We start from the raw sequence: 18,815 nt of genomic DNA, 5'->3' as shown, positions 1-18,815 counted from the left end.
TGTGCAAAGGAGTTACATACATTTGCGTTACCGCAGTTAGTTTCTTGGTTATGCCCAGCTCAGCCACTTTAGTCGAGCTGGGCGTACGTAAAAATTGTATTCCATATAGTGTTAGACGATTAATAATCATAGGCCTGTTTGGAATCTATAAAGATCTGATGCACGTTTGGATTATACTTTCAAGCATTTGTCTAATAGTAAATATTTAATCAACAATCGACCTTCCAGGTCTGAAATCACACTGGTAGTTAGCAACTATTTGTTCGGCGTATGGTAGTAATATTTTTAGTAATACCGAAAAATATTTAGTCATCTGTTTCAATTAATGCAAACAACATTTCAAAAACCTGTTTCAAAAGCTATGTCAAAAACCTGTGTTCTGCGTTTTCATAGCAAAGCTAAACATTTTCTAATAGGACAAAAGCTTTGAATGTATGCATACAGATAATAGGCCATGTTTTAAACATGTTATTCAAAGCAGAGTGAGCAAAAGATTTACGCAAATAATTACAACATGATTCCCACAGCCTTAGCTCATTCCTCATATCTTCCACGATTTTTGAAAAAACTCACATTTTTTTGTCATGTAAAATTTTAAGTTTTCGGCGTGGAATTGGAATTCGAAATTTAGTAAAATTTCGGGAAAACTTTTAAAGAACTATTCGGCAGCAAATATTTCTTGGGAATTTTTTGTCCAGGGATAATTTGTGGGGATTTTTTGTCCGGGGATCATTTGTCCTTATCCCTAATAGATAAACCCTATACCGTTGAATTTGTCCCCAAAAGGGGTAAAAATAGACTAAGATGGACAGTACATCTAGCAAGATAACAGCCGAACAACCTCATTAGAATCGAAGAGGTAGACCAAAACTTATATAGGAGTGTGGTGTAGAACTGTAGGTGATGATGCTAGAAAACTAGGTGCGACAAACTGGCAACAGCCGCAATTGATAGGACTAACTGACGAAATTACTGCATCATTCATAGACGTAACCAGGAGTTTTGGGGGGTTATAACCCCCCTCCCATTGGGATGAACTTTAAGCTCTATACGCTTAACACCATACCCCTACAGACTCTTCAGTAGTAATGACAGTTGCAATTTTGGCAAGAGAGCTTTTGATAGTGTAAGTTTTGGAGAGAAGGCTAGTTCCGTTTTTAGAAATTAAAGACATACTAAAAGTTTGGACATTACCCTTGGATTTATGTTAATCAAAGGTGGAAGGTAACTGGTTGCATAATTATTACTGACCCAGATTATTTACCACAACAAAATGCTATAATTTATTATTGTAAAATACTGCAATTATTATTAAAACTAAATTTAAAAAAATATATATAAAATAGTAGACGGTCCCAATGATTTCTTTCATTTGTTAACCTTCCGATGACCAACCTTCTTTGTTACACGGATGACCAACGGGGGTAAAAAATGACCCCAGGTCAAAAATGACCTGGAATGAATATTTTCAGCATTTAAATCTTCATCTAACAATACATCCTCGTTTTCTGATACTATTTCATCTTCTATATCATCATAAAAATCGCTAGCAGTAAGATATTTGCGGGCCATATCTTATATGTACACAAAATACTAAGAAACTATAATAATATACGCCAGGAAATAATAATAATGACTAACTGTAGCAGAGAGGAATGTCATGATTCGTACATAACAGGCACCACAGTCTAAAAATATATTTTGATAACGCGCAGTGTAAAACTACTTGGAATTCCACATAATAGACGGTATTTTACTAAACATCAACTTTAGAATATATTTTTTATTCGTAAAATATAGGGAATTTTTTAATTTCAAAATATGAGGATATCTAGATTCTAGATATCATTCTAGATTCTAGAATATTAGTCAAATAAAAAAATAATGAGTTAAAAATTGAAAATACTTTTGAATTTATTAAAGAAAAACATACGCTGGTGTCCAAATTTACCCCCCTTGGTCATCCAAAGGTTAATATCGAATTCTGTTTATCACAGATACTGTTATCTAATGATGTTTATCATAAAATGTATATCAATAAAATAAGCCAAAACCCAGAAAGCAAGGGAACCAGATAATATTTCAGCTGAGTTCTTAAAAATGATACAAGACCACATCAGTGCTCTAGTTCTAATGGTGAAATACTTGAGGAATGGAAAGTTTGTCTTTGTAGCAATTCCGAAGAAGTAAAAAGATGTGACGAATACAGAGTAATTAGTCTGATGAGCCACACATTGAAATTGTTTCTCCGCATTATTAATGGAAGAATTAGAACTTATTGCGAAAGAGGCATAAATGAAACCCAGTTTGGATTTAGGAATGCGGACTATTTTATTGCCAACAAGATGGAGAACATACCGCTGGTACCTATGATTAATGTGATTCCTAATACATTTCCAGTGAAAATAATAACTCTTTGATAAGTGTTGGCGAATTTTTTTTATGTGCGTGTCCGCGAAGATTATAACTCCGAAAATAATTATAACGAAAAAATTTAGTTCATAATAGATGCCGATGAAAACAATTTTTCCCTTTCTGTTTCTGCTGACGAAAACAATTATTTCTGAGAACTTTTTAGTAATTATAATTTTCGTAGACCCACAAACAGAAATGATGTTTTTTGCTGATACTCCTCAAAAAATTAAATTTTTTCGCTAACACTTTATTAGGGATTATAATTTTCACAATCTTATAATCGAAAATAATATTTTCGAGGCGTTCATTGAAAGTTCTACTCTTAACGGCATTTTTCGGAGTTATACTTTTCGTCGGCGGCGTCGATACATATATTTGGTTATTTTTAAGTTTCTTTAATAGCGTTTTTCAGCTCGATAGTAGTTGTCGTTTGTAGATCTACCTGGTCTGAAGCCAGCTTGTTTGATAGAAAATAGAAAAATTTATTAATCCTTTCAAGACATTTTTACAAATGTATAGGACAGGTCATATATATGATTTTACATTGTAGAACAGTAATATAACTGTTACAAGCTAACACTGTTCAGCTACAAAATTTTATATAGGTACCTAACACATGATAACATATATTATAAAATAACATATTTAGACATACAAAACAATTTATACATAAAAAATAAAATAGTTTATAGGCTATCGTCAAGGAATTCTTTGACTGAATAGTAGCATTTGGCTAATAATAAATTTTTGATTTTATTTTTGTAACTGTTAAAACTAGCAATCTCCTGCATTTCATCGGGAAGTTTATTGTACAATTTCATTCCCATAAATTTAAAACTATTTTCTAATCTTGATGTTTTAAACTGGGGTATTCGGAGCTTATTAGAATTTCTTGTATGGTAATCATGTCGATGAGCATTAGTTTCAAATTGATTGAAATTTTCTTTGACAAACAGAAGAGTGTGGTAAGTGTACAGACTATAGAACGACATGATTTTGTATTTTATAAACGTTGGTTTACAAGTTTCCCGAAATTTTAGCCCGAATATTTTTCGAATAATTTTTTTCTGAGTTATAAAAATTTTACAGCTGTCAATAGAATTTCCCCATAGTAGTATGTTGTAACTCATATGACTGTAAACAAGGCCGTAATAGATATTGATCAGTGCTGATATCGGCATAGTATCTTTTATTCTAGAAATAACATAAAACGATTTATTTAATTTTGTATTTATTGCATTGACTTGTTCAGTCCATCTCAAACGGCAATCTATATTTAAACCTAAAACCTAAGATAGTTAGGTGATCATTGTGTCACGTTCGGCATTTTCCATAAGCTTACATGAAGAACATATCGCCTGTCCGGAATAAGATTGACGTAATTGCAAAAAGCCAAATTTCTCAGGAGAGCAAAAAACGATTTTTTGATATTTAAAATAGGGATTTAATGGGGAGTAATCGTCCAGGAGCATCGGCATGGCGTTTATTGTTACAATTATGGCTTTTATTTTTATCCTTAATGGTTCGAATTTCATTATCTTAGTTTCTGAAAATTCATTATCTTAATTTAGTCCCCCCATTTCAACCCTTTTTACAGTTGCGTCATTCTTCATCTAAAAATTTTTGAATATTTAAAATAGTGAATAAATAGAGAGTAACCGTCAGGAGCACCACTATGACGTTTATTCTTAAAATGATGGCTTTTAGTTTCATCACCATTGGTTCGAATTTCATTATCTCAATTTAATCCCCCCATTTTTAACCCTCTCTACAGTTGCGTCATTCTTGATCTGAAAAGTTTTCTGTACAAAAAAACTATTTTTAAATATCTATTATGCCATTTATTCTTACAGCGCTGGCTCTTATTTTTATCCCTATTGGTCCGAATTTCATTATCTTAAGTTAGACCCCCCATTTTGAACCCTATTTACAGTTGCGTCATTCTTCATCTGAAACAAGGTCTAAAATGGTGCGTATTTCAATAACGACGCAATTGCCCTGTGGTGGCTCAGCACATAGTTACAGTTCTGTCACTTTTGTATCATCTGTATGCAGTATTTTAGAAGTTAATTACGCAACAGCAATTGACAAAATTTGCAGTTATGCTTCTTTTCATGAGCATTTTTCAGTGCGTCACAAATGATAGAAAAAAACGTAAGTCCGTGATAATATACATTTATAATTATTCTAACATGACATTTTAGTTAAATCTGACAGTTGTCAAATTTTATTTGCAATTTGGAATAAAAACAAATCAATTCTGTTTATTGCATTTATAAAATGGTATTTTCTTTGATGTGTATAGTCTTATAAATTGTACAGATTATATTCGTAGATATATTATATAATTCGAAAATAATTTTTATTTCGATTACAGCGCCATCTATTGACAACTGGAATAAATGTTATAAATGTCACCGACGAAATGTAATCACCGACGTGCGTTTTTTTCTGTCACATGCAATTTAACGCGTTAGAAAGAAATCGAAAAACTGACGCACTGAAAGATCCTCATGAGAAAAAGATTACGTCATTCTTATTCCGGACCGGCAATATTAATGATGTTATCATCATCAGCCTCTCTCAATCCACTGCTGGACATAGGCCTCCCTGTTTGTCTCCAAAGTGTTCTATCTTGTGCTTTCGGCATCCAGTTTTTTGTTGTCTTTCGTAGTAAGTCGTCTTGCCATCGTGTTGGTGGTTTTCCTCTGCTACGTTTATCGGCTCTTGGTCTCCATTCAACTAGTTTGCGAGTCCATCTTCCGTCCTTCATTCTGGCAACGTGTCCAGCCCATTTCCACTTTAAGTTACAGCTTCTTTCAATGACGTCTATGACTTTGATCTTAGCTCGTAGATCTTCGTTTCTAATCCTGTCTCGCAGAGTGGCCCTTATCACTGATCGCTTCATTCTTCTCTGCGCTACTCTTAGTTTTTGTGTGTTTTTCTTTGTGAGCGATAATGTTTCTGCACCATAGGTCATCACCGGTAGCACGCATTGGTCGAAAACTTTTTTCTTCATGTTAGTTGGAATTTCACTCTTAAAAATGTTCCTAAGAGCTCCGTATGCTGCCCATCCTTGTATTATTCTTCTGGATACTTCGGTTGTTTGATTGTCCTTACCTATATTAATTTCGTGACCCAGATATATATGTCTACCAGTTCTATTTGTTCATTTTGTATTTCAAGGTGTTTACTTGGTAATAAGTTCGTCATATATTTTGTTTTTGTTATATTCATTTTTAAGCCTATTTTATGACATGCTGTACTAAGTTCTTCCAACATTTTCTTTATTTGTCCCAAATCATCTGCAATCAGGACTATATCGTCTGCGTAGCTTAGGTGGTGTAGCATCTCTCCGTCCACATTTATTCCTTTATCGCCCCATTCGAGGGTTTTGATCGCTTTTTCTAGAGCCGATATGAAAGTTTAGGCGACAGCGTATCCCCTTGACAGATACCTCTTTGGATTTTTATTTGGTTGCTGTTAGCGTGTAGTTGTATCAAGCTTGTCGCATTAATGATGTAGGACGATATTATGAGGTGTAAATGACGATATCTGAGTGTAATTTATCTTTATTGGGTTTAATAATAGGGATAAGAATGGCATTTTTTCAGATTTTTGAAAATAATTTTTGTGACCATATACAATCCGATAAGCCAGAGCTGGCGCGTGACCTTGAGCGAAAATACACAATACGAGTAGAAGGTCAGCCGCCAGTTCTCGCTTGTCGGATTGTACGTCATATTAAATATTTGAAATATAAACTCTTTTGCAAATATGATAAGTTTTTTAACAAATTTTATTGGTATGTCGTCTGGACCTTGTGAAGTGTCTTTTATGCTATTATGTGCTTCTTGAAACACCCCATAACAAAGATAGGGTTGAATTCGTTGGAAACTGTAATAGGTACTGCCTCCTCCTGTTATTTGAACTCGTTACTGTATGATAATTTTTTATTGGTATCAGCTATTTAATTTACTATGCGGGTCAGTTTTCTAAACTTACAATATGTTGGTAGGTATGCTATATGGCAGTTGAACCCGTAAGTGTGTCGTCAACAGAGTCTGAAGTTTTAATCTGATTCATTCTGTTATATACAATTTTCCATCCAATTTTGCCTTTTTTAGGTTCCATTTTTGAGTTGGTATTGTATTTGTATTTAAATTTACGGTATGTTTCATTAAGATTGGCAAGTGGTCACTACTATATAAATCTTCCATTTTGTAACTATTTCAACATTTGTTTCTTTTTAAAATATATCTTTATTATAATGGCATTAAATTACACATGTCAAGTAAATGTATTACATAGTAATAAAATGAACAGCATATAATTTATTAATAACTTAAATAATATAAATCATATTGAACTTAAATTTAAACCGCACATATACATTTTTGATACTATAAGAAATATATACAATAATAAATCACACAGATAGCCGTAGCCGATATCAATTATATAAAAATAATGTTCACTGCGAGAATAACATAACAAGAATTCGCATCAACTCAATAATCTGTTGCATAATACGTCTGTCGTCACTGAAATCTTTTATATACAATGTCAACTGTCAATGTCATACTAAAACTACATTAGTATCAACTTGGAACTGAAACTATGTATGTTTTCTCAATTGCAAATTATTGTCTATAAAAAGAAGAGATTAAAGTTAACGTATTTTATCACATGTTCAACGATGACACTATTCAGTGGCAGTTGTATCAATGATGTGATCGGGTTTCAAACCAGCTGCGAAGCGATCCCACATCTTGCCGTACAACAACTCCAATCCTTGTGCATAGATCTTGCAGTTAAATAGTGGTGAAGTTGATCGTGCTGTCCATACTTTGTGTCGCATAGCTTTTAAGCTGTAACAAAAAAATATTTTAAATATTTTTCTACAAAATATATTTTAAATTTTAAAATAATATTGCTTTTGTAAATCATGAGGAAAGACTAGAAAAAAACTTATGACATACACATAACTTTATTAAAAAGAAACATAACTTTATTAAAAATATACGTCAGAAAATTCTTACAAATGTCTTTAAAAAGGGTCCCGGTGAATTCGTAACTATTTTAATCCCCCATCCTAATTACAGGCCAACTGGCAACTCTGGACCTGAGATAATTTTTCGATAACCCGTCACCTACCGGTGAATTTGTAACTTTCTAAGTAGTCCTTAAGGATGTTGATAATCTAATATGTATTAGATTATCAAGGTATGTAACTGTATAAATTACCCTCTTTGAAGGTAGTGTAAAAGGTATTCATCGTTTAGGTATTGTCTCTTGGAAGAGTTACTAGAGAAAATCCAAATAAATTTTGTTAAAATGGCTGAAATTCATGGTGTTAATGTCATGGTGTTAAATAATTTTAAATTTCACTTAAAGAAAGTGCTAAAAAGTGGAAAACATTTATAGTACTGTTCCGTTACTGTTCAAATTTATTTCTTGCCTTTTAACCTAACTACAGTCGGAAAAATGAAAAAATACCCATGAACGAACATATAAAACACGCTGTATTTTCCTGTCACCGTGTCACACAAAAAATTGGCCAGCGCAAGTACATGTAATGATTATTGTTACATTTACTTGCGCTGGACAATTTTCTTTGTGACACGGTGACAGGAAAATACAGCGTGTTTTATATGTTCGTTCATGGGTATTCTTTCATTTTTCCTACTGTACTTGAGTGAGGTATTAGATTTAATCAAGCGGTCTAACTGTGTATAATTTTACATGCATCTGATCTGCGACGGAACTGACGCACAGTGTTTAAAATTGAAGGAAACGTGATCGAAAGTCCAAAAAAAAATAAATCTCAGAATGCCGAAATTAAGGGGTTTGTTTGTACTACTCATGATGCAACTTTTCAGCAAAAATTGATTTTTTAAGTTTGTTAGGGCCAGATGTATTAATGATCAAAAGTACAAAATTCAATATAATTTTATACATCAAATTTAAATCCTCAGAATATGCCTTTTACTTTGATTATTACTTCATTTATGTGGATAGCTAATGCAAAAGTAATTATTGGAGATAAAAACACATACTTTAAAGATTAAAATGATATAGTTAGCTTCACGGAAAGGTGATTATAATTTTGATATAATCGGCTGTCTAAAAACCTATACAATTTTTGATAAAATTAATGTTTGACAGCATATTACGTTTATTGTGCCATCGTGTGCCACGTTAAATCCTTCACTAGATGAAAGATTACAATGTAAGGAATAAAAAAATATATAACACAAACTGCGGAAAACTGCGCAACTGAGTACATGGCGCATTGCATCGAGCGCTGCGCGCGTTTAGTCTGAATTAATTGCATTCGTACGTATTGTTTACATGTAGGTATGTCAAACACATTATGATATTTGTTGGGGTTGCGAAAAGAGATTTTAGTTTTGATAAGTAGTGTTTTTGCTTAATAAAGAATATATTGTACATTAGTTTTATAAATAGCTATATTAACAATTTATTGAAGTTATATTTCTTTAGGCGCGATTGGGAAAAATGTTGGGATTTAGAGTAAATGTAAATGTGCGCGAATTCATCAAAAATTGTTAGCTCGACGCGCAGATACGTTATAGTGTTTTTCAACGCTTCTCATTTGTTTCGAGCTTCCGTCATAATCTGTCGCATAATCCGTGTATATTAATACACTAAGCAGCAAAATTAACGCACCACCTGTAAAATGGGACATTTTTGATGTCTCGAATTTCCTAAACCTCTTGTCCGATTTAAGTTATTTAATATGTTATAGCCTTATTCTTTAACAATATCTCCGTAATAATATTGTTGCTAGACGGGTAAGATGTCATTGTATACCGGGTGTACCAATAATACTGTTTTTTTTTTTTCTAAAAGTATTGAGTATTTCTTACCAGTCATAACACTGTTAAAAATATATATACAGGTTTCATTAAGAATGTCCAATGTCTGAGTTGTAGATTCTAGACCTCGAAACATTAAGATTTAACCAAAATCACTTAAATAAAATATGGCTCCTTACAGAGTTACAGTGTTATTTAAAAATTTAAAAACTATGCTCAGTATTTTAAAACTATTCTACGTATCCTTCTCATACTTGACAGGCAGTGTAGTTACTATACACCCTATGAAATTATGTTAAATATCCGTTTCTAGTTAGTCCCAGAGGCGTACGAGATAGGGGACAGTGAGGGGTTGACCCTTTCCAATTCCTACTCCACTGGCGGAATTTCCATTTTAGCGCAATGTTTCGATTCTTCAATACTCGCTATGTAAATAACATACTCCTCACACCTAACGATAAAATTATTCGTGTTCGAGATATTTGAACTTTAACAAGTAACGGCACAGACATTTTGAATAATGTATTGTATCGCTTAATTTTAAAATATCTCGAAAACTTATGATTTTATCATTAATAATGAATAATATACTCTTCATTCTTAACGATAAAATCATTGGTAATAGAGATACTTGAAGTTTAAAATTAAGCGGCATAATACATTAATTAAATATCTGTGCCGTTACATGTTTAACTTCAAATATCTCGAAAACTGATGACTTTATCGTTGCGAATGAAGTGTATGTTATTTACATATATAGCATTGTAGAATCGAAAAATTGTGCTAAAATGGCATTTCCGCCAGTAGCGTAGAATTTGGGAAGGCTCAACCACTCACTGTCCCCTGTCGTACGCCTCTGGTAATAGGCAGAAACGATTGTTTAACATAATTTTATAGGGTGTACAGTACCCACACTTTTTGCCAAGTATGAAAAGGATACGTCAAATAGTTTTAAACCAATGAGCAAAAATATTTTTTAAATTTTTAAATAAAACACCCTGTAACTCTGTAACCAGCCATATTTTATTTAAGTGATTTGGGTTAAATCCTAATATTTTGAGGTCTAGAATCTACAAATCAAATTGGACATTCTTAATGAAACACCCTGTATAACGATATTTTTTAAGTAATTCACCCCCTAATGAAGGGATGAAAACTAAAAAAAAAACGACCCCTGTTATAATATACTCATTATACGGTATAATACCTCAAATATTCCAAGTTTTCAGCCGGATCACTTTTACAGTTTAAACAAATTTAGTTTCGATCACGTTTTGACCAATTTTGAACACTGTGTGACGTCACATAATGTTTACAATTTCTGACGTGAAGTTGGCGTTGACAGGTGTTTTTGTGGTTAATAAATAACATAAATAATAAATATTTTATTTGGTGACATATTTTAATGTAAAATACATTGTAAAACAGGTAACATTATATATTAAGGAAATATTAAGTCAATAATTTAATGCATTCCTGTTGGTAAATCAAGAAATTATTCCGGAAACCAAGAGTCGGCCATTGTTATGTCAAGTTAGCGGCTACTTTTTATCGGCTACATTGGCCGGTGTACATTTTGATTTGATAATGTATGTCAATAAAAGTTGCGAGTTGGCGCGTGTCCTTTAAAAAGACAACCATACTCTAATCATGACAGGAAAATTCCCTTGTTGATAAATCCATTGTAAGTCATGAGGAAAAACCAGGAAAAAACTTATGATACTAGAATAAAGTTAATTTCATGTAATCGAATGAACTATCTTATCGTCAATGAATAAAATAAGGGACATCTATCAAAATAAAATAAATAAGACACTACAGAAATTCAAAAGATTAAAAAAGAAGGCTCACTAGATAAAAAATAGAAAAAATTAAAGGAAGTAATATACAAATCAGCAAAATAATCATGTGGAATTAAGAAAATAATGGAAAACCAAAAGAGGAACCAGGTGGTGAAAAACAGTAAAAACGGCTGTCACTGAAAAAGACAAAAACCTGAAAAAGATGCAGAGAGAATTAAAGGAACAAAAAATTGTATAACAATAAAAACAAAATTGCCAAAAGACAGTAAGAAATGCAAAACAAAAATCCTGGGAAGAATTTGGAAACAGCGTAAATGAAGATTATAAAAATATCAGCAGATCTTTTTCGAACACGATTAAAGCATGAATAGGGCAAAGGAGAACAAAAATATATGGCAGAAAAAAGAATGCACAAGCCTAAACATACAAATTATACAGGATATAAATAGAGAAAAAAGAAGTCATCTAAACAACAGCTAAAAACAGGAAAACTGGAAGTGAAGATGGAATAAAACCGGAAATTATGAAATAAAGAGCGGAAAAATAATATTATTCTACCAACTATCTACATAAGAAATGTGACAGAACCAACAGGTACCAAAAATGTTGAAGATTTTGTTGATCCTAAAAAAGGATGCATATAAATATAAACCACTGCACATCAAGTTAAAAGGTTAAATTTGACGAAAAACTTTGACAAAGCTATGGACAAGATTTTTGTACCTAAAGGAAAAGTCTCCTAGAGTAACTAAGTGATGTGAAAATCAAAGAGGACATCTTTGTAGGTTCATAAATGCGAGATTTGATAAAAGAACAATTTCGAACGCAGATTTAGAAGAAAGAGCATGGACCTGTTTCAAAAATGTGAGCGTTTTCCCACAAAATCAGAGATGTTAGTGATGGATATAGACAAGATTTTCATTAAGATATTTTAACCCAGATATGCCTGGTGTACAATAAATTGTACACCACAAATATCTTTTAACTTGATTATCTATGAGGATCATATTTCTTGATAACCGCCTAAATACTTCCAGAAAGTAGTAATCAACCATAGGATGTAGTTGTGAATTGCTGGCTTTGAAATATTTGGCGATAGTTGTGTGATAAAGTTTACAGTTTTTATAACATGGCCGAATGTCGTTTACGATTTACTCAGTAAGTAAATATTTGTTATAATGTATGCAAAAAAATGAATGTGTGTGTACTTTGTACGCACGTAAGAAGATATTCTTCTATTATATAACAGGTAATTTAAACGAAGTAAATATACTTAAAAGGTTATTTGTATTTTATTTAAAAATCAAACTAACTTTCTTATCTACCACTTTCAAAAATTTTTTATTAAAACAACCAAAAATAAAAAAAAATATGAATCGCCCGGGAATTGAACCCGCAACCTTCCAATCTCATGCTAACGCATTTCCCACTACTCCATCGAGGCCCTAGAAATAGACATGTAAGTTTCGGATATAATTACACAACACGGCGACATATAGTGTAAAAATGTTATGCTTACATAATATTTTATTATTTTACTACAGGGAAAGACAAATCCAAAAACACAAGAATTATAATAAATAATACATTTCCTAAAACCATTAATATATTCTTTTAATGACTTATTTGCACGGTTACAGATACATACATACCTATCTTGAAGATTAGCAATGAACTACATACTGTCAGAACTACATACTGTCAGTGTGCGCAGGCGCGCGGATCATGTACAATTTTACCCTCAATCGATTCGCCGCTAAAGAAGAATATCTTCAAAAATATTCTTTTTGTGGTTACTTACAGAAAACACATATATATTTGAATTTGGATTTATAAATTGGATAAATTATTATTTTGTAACTAGAACTAGGCCATTTTATTTTAGCGTACAATATATTGTACGACAGGAAAATACCATACCTTTTTTTTATGGGCTTTTCATTGGAGGATGCGCTTAGTATGTTATTAAGACGATGAAAATTTAGAAGCAAATATAGACAGTATTGATTTGAGGTCCTAACAGACGAAGACGAAGCGATGAAGATATAATATTGATGGATAATTTACCTGGGTCGCAATTACAAGCTTCTGCTGAAATAAACGTGCAAAATAATGGTGACGCATTATTATCCGATTCGCAAGATAATATTTCATTACCAGAGCAGGGAGAAAAAAGAACGGTTAAAGGGTCTAGAAAAAATAATCTACCAATGGGCAAAAGAAGACATTCAGATGGAAGACCAATGTAGACGATCCAGGTATGAAACCAAACAGACAATCTTCCTCTGTAATACCAGTAATATTTATCATTTCAGGTAGAACAACCCCATCTCGTACATGAGTATAATGTAAACATGGGCGGAGTAGATTGTAGTGACCAAAATATTAGTCTTTACAGCATTTCTGTTCACGGCCAAAAATGGTATTTTTCATTGATCAATCAATGCATTGATATGGCTGTTCCATATTCCTGGCAACTTGATCGTTTACATGGAGGAAAACTGGACCACTTATCATTTAGAAGACGCATTGCAACATCTATGTTACAACAAAATAAACTGCTTCCTATTCTCGAGGTCGTCCATCAGCCAATGAAAACATTGATATTCGCTGTGATCGACGAGACCACTTGGTAATTCTACAAGAAAAACCAACTCGATGTAGTTTGTGCTACTGTAAAGCAACAATGCGTGTTCAAAATGTAACGTAGGCTTACATGTTAAATGTTTTGTTTCATACCATACTGAAACTTAATAGTAGTTTATATGCCTGGTGTACCATATTTTGTACACTATTTTTTTTTACTTGTTTTTCATAAATATTTTGTTTTAACGATAAATATGTTTTTGTTACTTTATATAAGGAGTAAATTTGAAGGAAAATATTAAAAAATATTTTCAAGTAAGATTTAGGCATATCTGGGTTAAGTATGGAAAAACGATATCAAGGAAAATGAAGTCCGAGAATGATGATGTGACATGCTGATTTGAAAGAGACTACTAATCGACTGTAAATATACCAAGTTTAACTTAAAATTTAGTGATAATCAAACGATATGCCTTTGATAAAAAAGAGTACTTACTATTCTTTGTCTGTTCCAAGTCTAATGGCAATATCTTGATATTCCTGCCTTGAGTTAGCTATCAACTCTGGACAACCCAAAGTATTCAACTGACTGGCTGCCACTCTCGACGCCAACGTTTCACCAGGTAAAGTAACCACTGGAGTTCCTGTCCAAAGCACGTCCATGCTGGTCGTGTGTCCATTGCACAACGGAGTATCGAGACAAACATCTGCGAGTTGACCTCTCCTTACGTGTTCTTCTTTGGCAGCTACATTACTAAAGATAATTTTCTCTGTAGGTAAACCCAGATGCTGTACGGTATTCAATAAATTCGGTTCACCGACTGCGGGGAACCTCAACAGCCAGAGCACTGCGTTTGGTACTGCTTTCAAAATGTTCACCCACATGTGAAGCGTCACTGGATCGATTTTGTACAACTGATTAAAATTGCAGTACACTACTGCGTCATCTGGTAGGCCGTATTGCTGTCTGGTTGTTATAACGATATTCTGTGGAACTTCTTCACCGGTAGCAGCTTTGTTATTCGTTTGCGTTGTTGCTAGTCCGTTTTGGACAACTACTCCATTCAACGAAGTTTGAATTTGTCCAGACGCAATCATATTTTCGATCGGAGTCGTAGTTGGTAGTTCAGCAACTTTCAAGCTAATTTCCACTGGTTTTGCCGCTTTTATGATCTCTTTGATTTCTTTGACGTCTGTATTTTCAACAAGAGGAGACAAATCTGTTGCATTGATGATGGCTACATTATCAGCCAAATTCTGTCCCGTCCTATCACTTACAATTAATCTTTCTTTCAAATGGGGAAACATTTGTTTATGATCACCGACAAAGTATGTGTATGGCATGTAAGCCAACTTCTCGCTGTATTGATCTGCTACTTCTATCGGTGACGTAATTTCATCGGTAATAAGGTAATCCATGAAACTGGCACCGCTGGTACCTGGATATCCCAGCCACATCACTTGAATGGGAGCTGGCCTTAAAGCAAATATCTCGTTTCGTGCTCCCTTTGTATATCCATTCATGTTTACTAATACGTGGATATTATCTGAATAAATTCGATCAGCGGCTTTTCCATTGCAAGATAAAGAAGAAAGATCGATAAAATGTTCCGCTTCCCTCGAGATTTTGCTTCTAAATGTAGTTCCATCGTCTTGGCTTAGAGCGTAACAAAATATTTCCACTTTTGATTTGTCGTGCATTCCAGGAATCGACTGCATTAAGTGTGACGTTGGGTGATTTCCAAAATCGCTGCTGACGTAACCGATTCTTAATCTACTTTTAAGGTCCGGGCTAAACTTGTACGGGAATTTATGCAAAACGTTTATTTTCTCTAAACACAAATTAGCGTGTCTAGCAGCAATAGCTTTGCGGAAATCGTGAGAAAGAGGATACAACATCGAATGATGTGGGTGAACAGACGGTAAACGGTTCTTCTCTAGCTGATCTGCGACAATGTTAACCAACTTCTTCATCCTTGAATCATAGTCTGTCCAATCGCAGACAATTTGTAAGCAGTGAGCGAGGTTACAATATGCGTCAGGAAAATCTGGCTTCAGCTTTAAAGCGGTTCTGTACGACTGTATGGCTTCTGGAATGTTGCCTGAATCTTTGTGGATACTAGCTAGATTACTGTGCGCGTCAGCAAATGCGGGGTTTATTTGGATGGCGCGTGTGTAACATTGAAGGGCTCCAGATACGTCTTGCATCTCTTTCAAGGTATTTCCTGTAACAAAATTTCAGCTTAGAAAAATAGTTTATAAAATAAATAGAAAAAAATTAAACTTAAATTAAAAATACGCGTCGACCATTATAATATTATAGGTATAATATATAACCGCGGCTCAGTTTTTTGGAATTCCTAGATCCAAAGAATTTTGTATATCATTCAGTTTTCGTTTAATTTTCCTAAATATTTCCTTCGATAAACCTTCTTTAGTTACCGCTTTAGTCATATTATAAAATTCCGTTATGATATGTTTGGAAATATCCTAAATCAGTGGTTCTTAATCTTTTTGAGTCATGTACCACAAAATATTTTTATTATTTTTGGTACCGCCTAGTAATACCTACCTATCTAGCTAGGTAATCTAATTAACTAAACATACGTGCATAGAAATCGGCCCACTTAAAAATTTGGTCATTTTTTATGTCTCGTATTTCCTAATCCTGTTGGCCGATTTAAGTGATTTTTTTAATATGTTATGGCCTGATTCTTTAACAATATCGCTGTAATAATATTGTTGCTAAACAGGTAAACTTTTATTGTATACCAGGTGTACGAATCAAACTGTGTTTTTTTTTCTCAAAGTTCGCATCACCCTGTGGAATATTGTAGCATTTATAAAATACTGAAATTAAAACCTAACCATAACGTCAGGTTTTCTAAAAACATTCTCTTTTTTGATTCATTCGTTTATGTTGGATAATAAAAAAGTTAGGTACTTTAACAACTAGACACGGTGATGTTCTTCATCAATACACGGTGTTTCTAAATAAGTGCGACAAACTTTAAGGGCTAATTCTGCATGAAAGAATAATGACAGTTTGCTTTATAAACGTATGTTTGCAAATGTTTCGTTTCCGAGATACGGGATGTTGAATTTTTTTTACAAACTGGCGATTTATTTATTGCTTGAAAACCAGTTGAGATATGCAAATGGAATTTGGTAGGTTTTAAGAGATAGTTGTTGCCGATTTTTTGACATAAAATTCTTAATTTTATGTCAAAAAATCCGCAATAACTGAATGGGTCCGCCGAATAACGTTGTAAGCGCCACATCGTTCGTTTTTTAGAAGTTGAAGAAAAAGTTTTAAAATTGTGATAATGGTGAGTTTATACAGGGTGTCCCGAAAAGATTGGTCATAAATTATACCACAGATTCTGGGGTCAAAACCAGGTTGATTGAACCTCACTTACCTATATACAATAGTGCACACAAAAAAAGTTACAGTCCTTTAAAGTTACAAAATGAAAATCGATTTTGTTTCATATATCGAAAACTCTTAGAGATTTTTTTATTGAAAATGGACATGTGGCACACTTATAGTAGCAACATCTTAAAAAAAATTAAAGTGAAATTTGTGTACCCCATAAAAATTTTATGGGGGTTTTGTTCCTTGAAACCCCCCCCCCTCAAACTTTTGTGTACGTTCCAATTAAATTATTATTGTGGCACCCTTAGTTAAACACAATATTTTTAAAACTTTTTTGCCTCTTAGTACTTTTTCGATAAGACAGTGTTTATCGAGATATTTTGAATATTTGTCGAATCCACCACATATTTGTATATGGTTAAGTACGATTGTAGCGACCTGTTAGTAATCTGAAAATTTATTTATAATTTACATTTTTAGGTATATTTTGAAAAAGAAGCCATATCTCGCGATAAAAGGTGACTTATCAAAAAAAGACTAAGAGGCAAAAAGTTTTAGAAACACTGTGTTTAACTAATGGTACCACAATAATAGTTTAATTAGAACGTACACAAACATTTGGGGGGTTTAAAGGAACAAAACCCCCTTAAAATTTTTATGTAAACATATAAAAGAAGCCGCATCTCGATAAAAACTGGCTTATCGACAAAATACTAAGACGTAAAAAAGTTTTAAAAACGTTGTGTTTAACTAATGGTACCACAATAATGAATTAATTGGAACGTACACCAAAGTTTGGGGGGGTTTAAGGGAACAAAACCCCCATAAAATTTTTATGTAGTGGACAAATTTCACTATAATTTTGTTTTAAAAGGTTCCTGCCATGACAATGATACATGTCTATTTTCAACAAAAAAAGCTCTAATAGTTTTCGATATATTGAAAAAAATCGATTTTTATTTTGTAACTTCAAAAGGGCTGTAACTTTTTTTATGAGCACATTTGTACTAATGTAAGTTAGGTTCAATCGAACTATTTTTGACCCCAGAATGTGTGGTATAATTTATGACCAATCTTTTCGGGACACCCTGTATAGTCCGTCTAGAAAGTACACGGAAGAAAGGAGAATTATAATTTTACGGTATTTATTTCTATCACTTGAAATATAAAATTTCAACAAATAATTCATCTCGTTTACTTATACAACCTCCATTAAAATATAAACACTTAACTAAACGTCCAGGTACACCCGAAACTAGGTCAAGGCCATAATTTTCGGTAATGGTGTTCCAGGCCTGTAAAACTGACCGAATCAAACCTTCCTTATCTCGTGGTGCTGCTTGTTCCACTTTAATCTTCATCAGTCCCCATATGTTTTCAATGGGGCTAAGATCTGGAAATGCTGCTGGCCCCGGAATTGTTGCCAATTCGTGTTCTTGCATCCAAGCTCGAGTATAAGCAAAAGTATGGCATCTTGCATTATCTTGCTGAAAACGCCACCCCTCTGGATATAAAACATGAGCCGTTTCAAGAAGAAAACCATTTAGGATGTCACAATATTGCGCACTATCAACAGTAGGTACCATTAACTATACAGAGAGGTGTAGCACCACGCTGAGATATTGGCCCCCAAACCATTATTTTAGTGGGAAATTTGGAAATTTGAACGGTAACATTTTCTCTTGATAGGACTTTTAGATGATTTGCACCAAGCTGGAAACAACTTTCATCAGATATAAAGACATTATTAAAATTATCTTCTCGCAAACGTCGACAAAAATCTATTCTTAGTTG

General features: G+C 33.2%; 1 protein-coding gene across 2 annotated transcripts in view; it reads right to left on the bottom strand.

Annotated features, from left to right (window-relative positions):
* Positions 1–6,653: 6,653 nt before the first annotated feature.
* Positions 6,654–18,815, bottom strand: part of LOC114326160 (UDP-N-acetylglucosamine--peptide N-acetylglucosaminyltransferase 110 kDa subunit) — a 142,683-nt gene continuing 130,521 nt past the window's right edge. For both annotated transcript variants that reach the window (XM_028274417.2, XM_028274415.2), the window contains 2 exons: positions 14,142–15,870; positions 6,654–7,286 (listed from right to left, as the gene is read on the bottom strand). In XM_028274417.2, coding sequence (XP_028130218.1) covers positions 7,121–7,286; positions 14,142–15,870 — 1,895 coding nt within the window. In that variant the 3' untranslated portion in view covers positions 6,654–7,120. The remainder of the gene's footprint in view (positions 7,287–14,141; positions 15,871–18,815) is intronic.

The sequence above is a fragment of the Diabrotica virgifera genome, chromosome 6 (genome assembly GCF_917563875.1).
Source record: "Diabrotica virgifera virgifera chromosome 6, PGI_DIABVI_V3a".
NCBI lineage: Eukaryota > Metazoa > Arthropoda > Insecta > Coleoptera > Chrysomelidae > Diabrotica > Diabrotica virgifera.
This window is presented reverse-complemented; position numbering and strand designations above follow the sequence as displayed.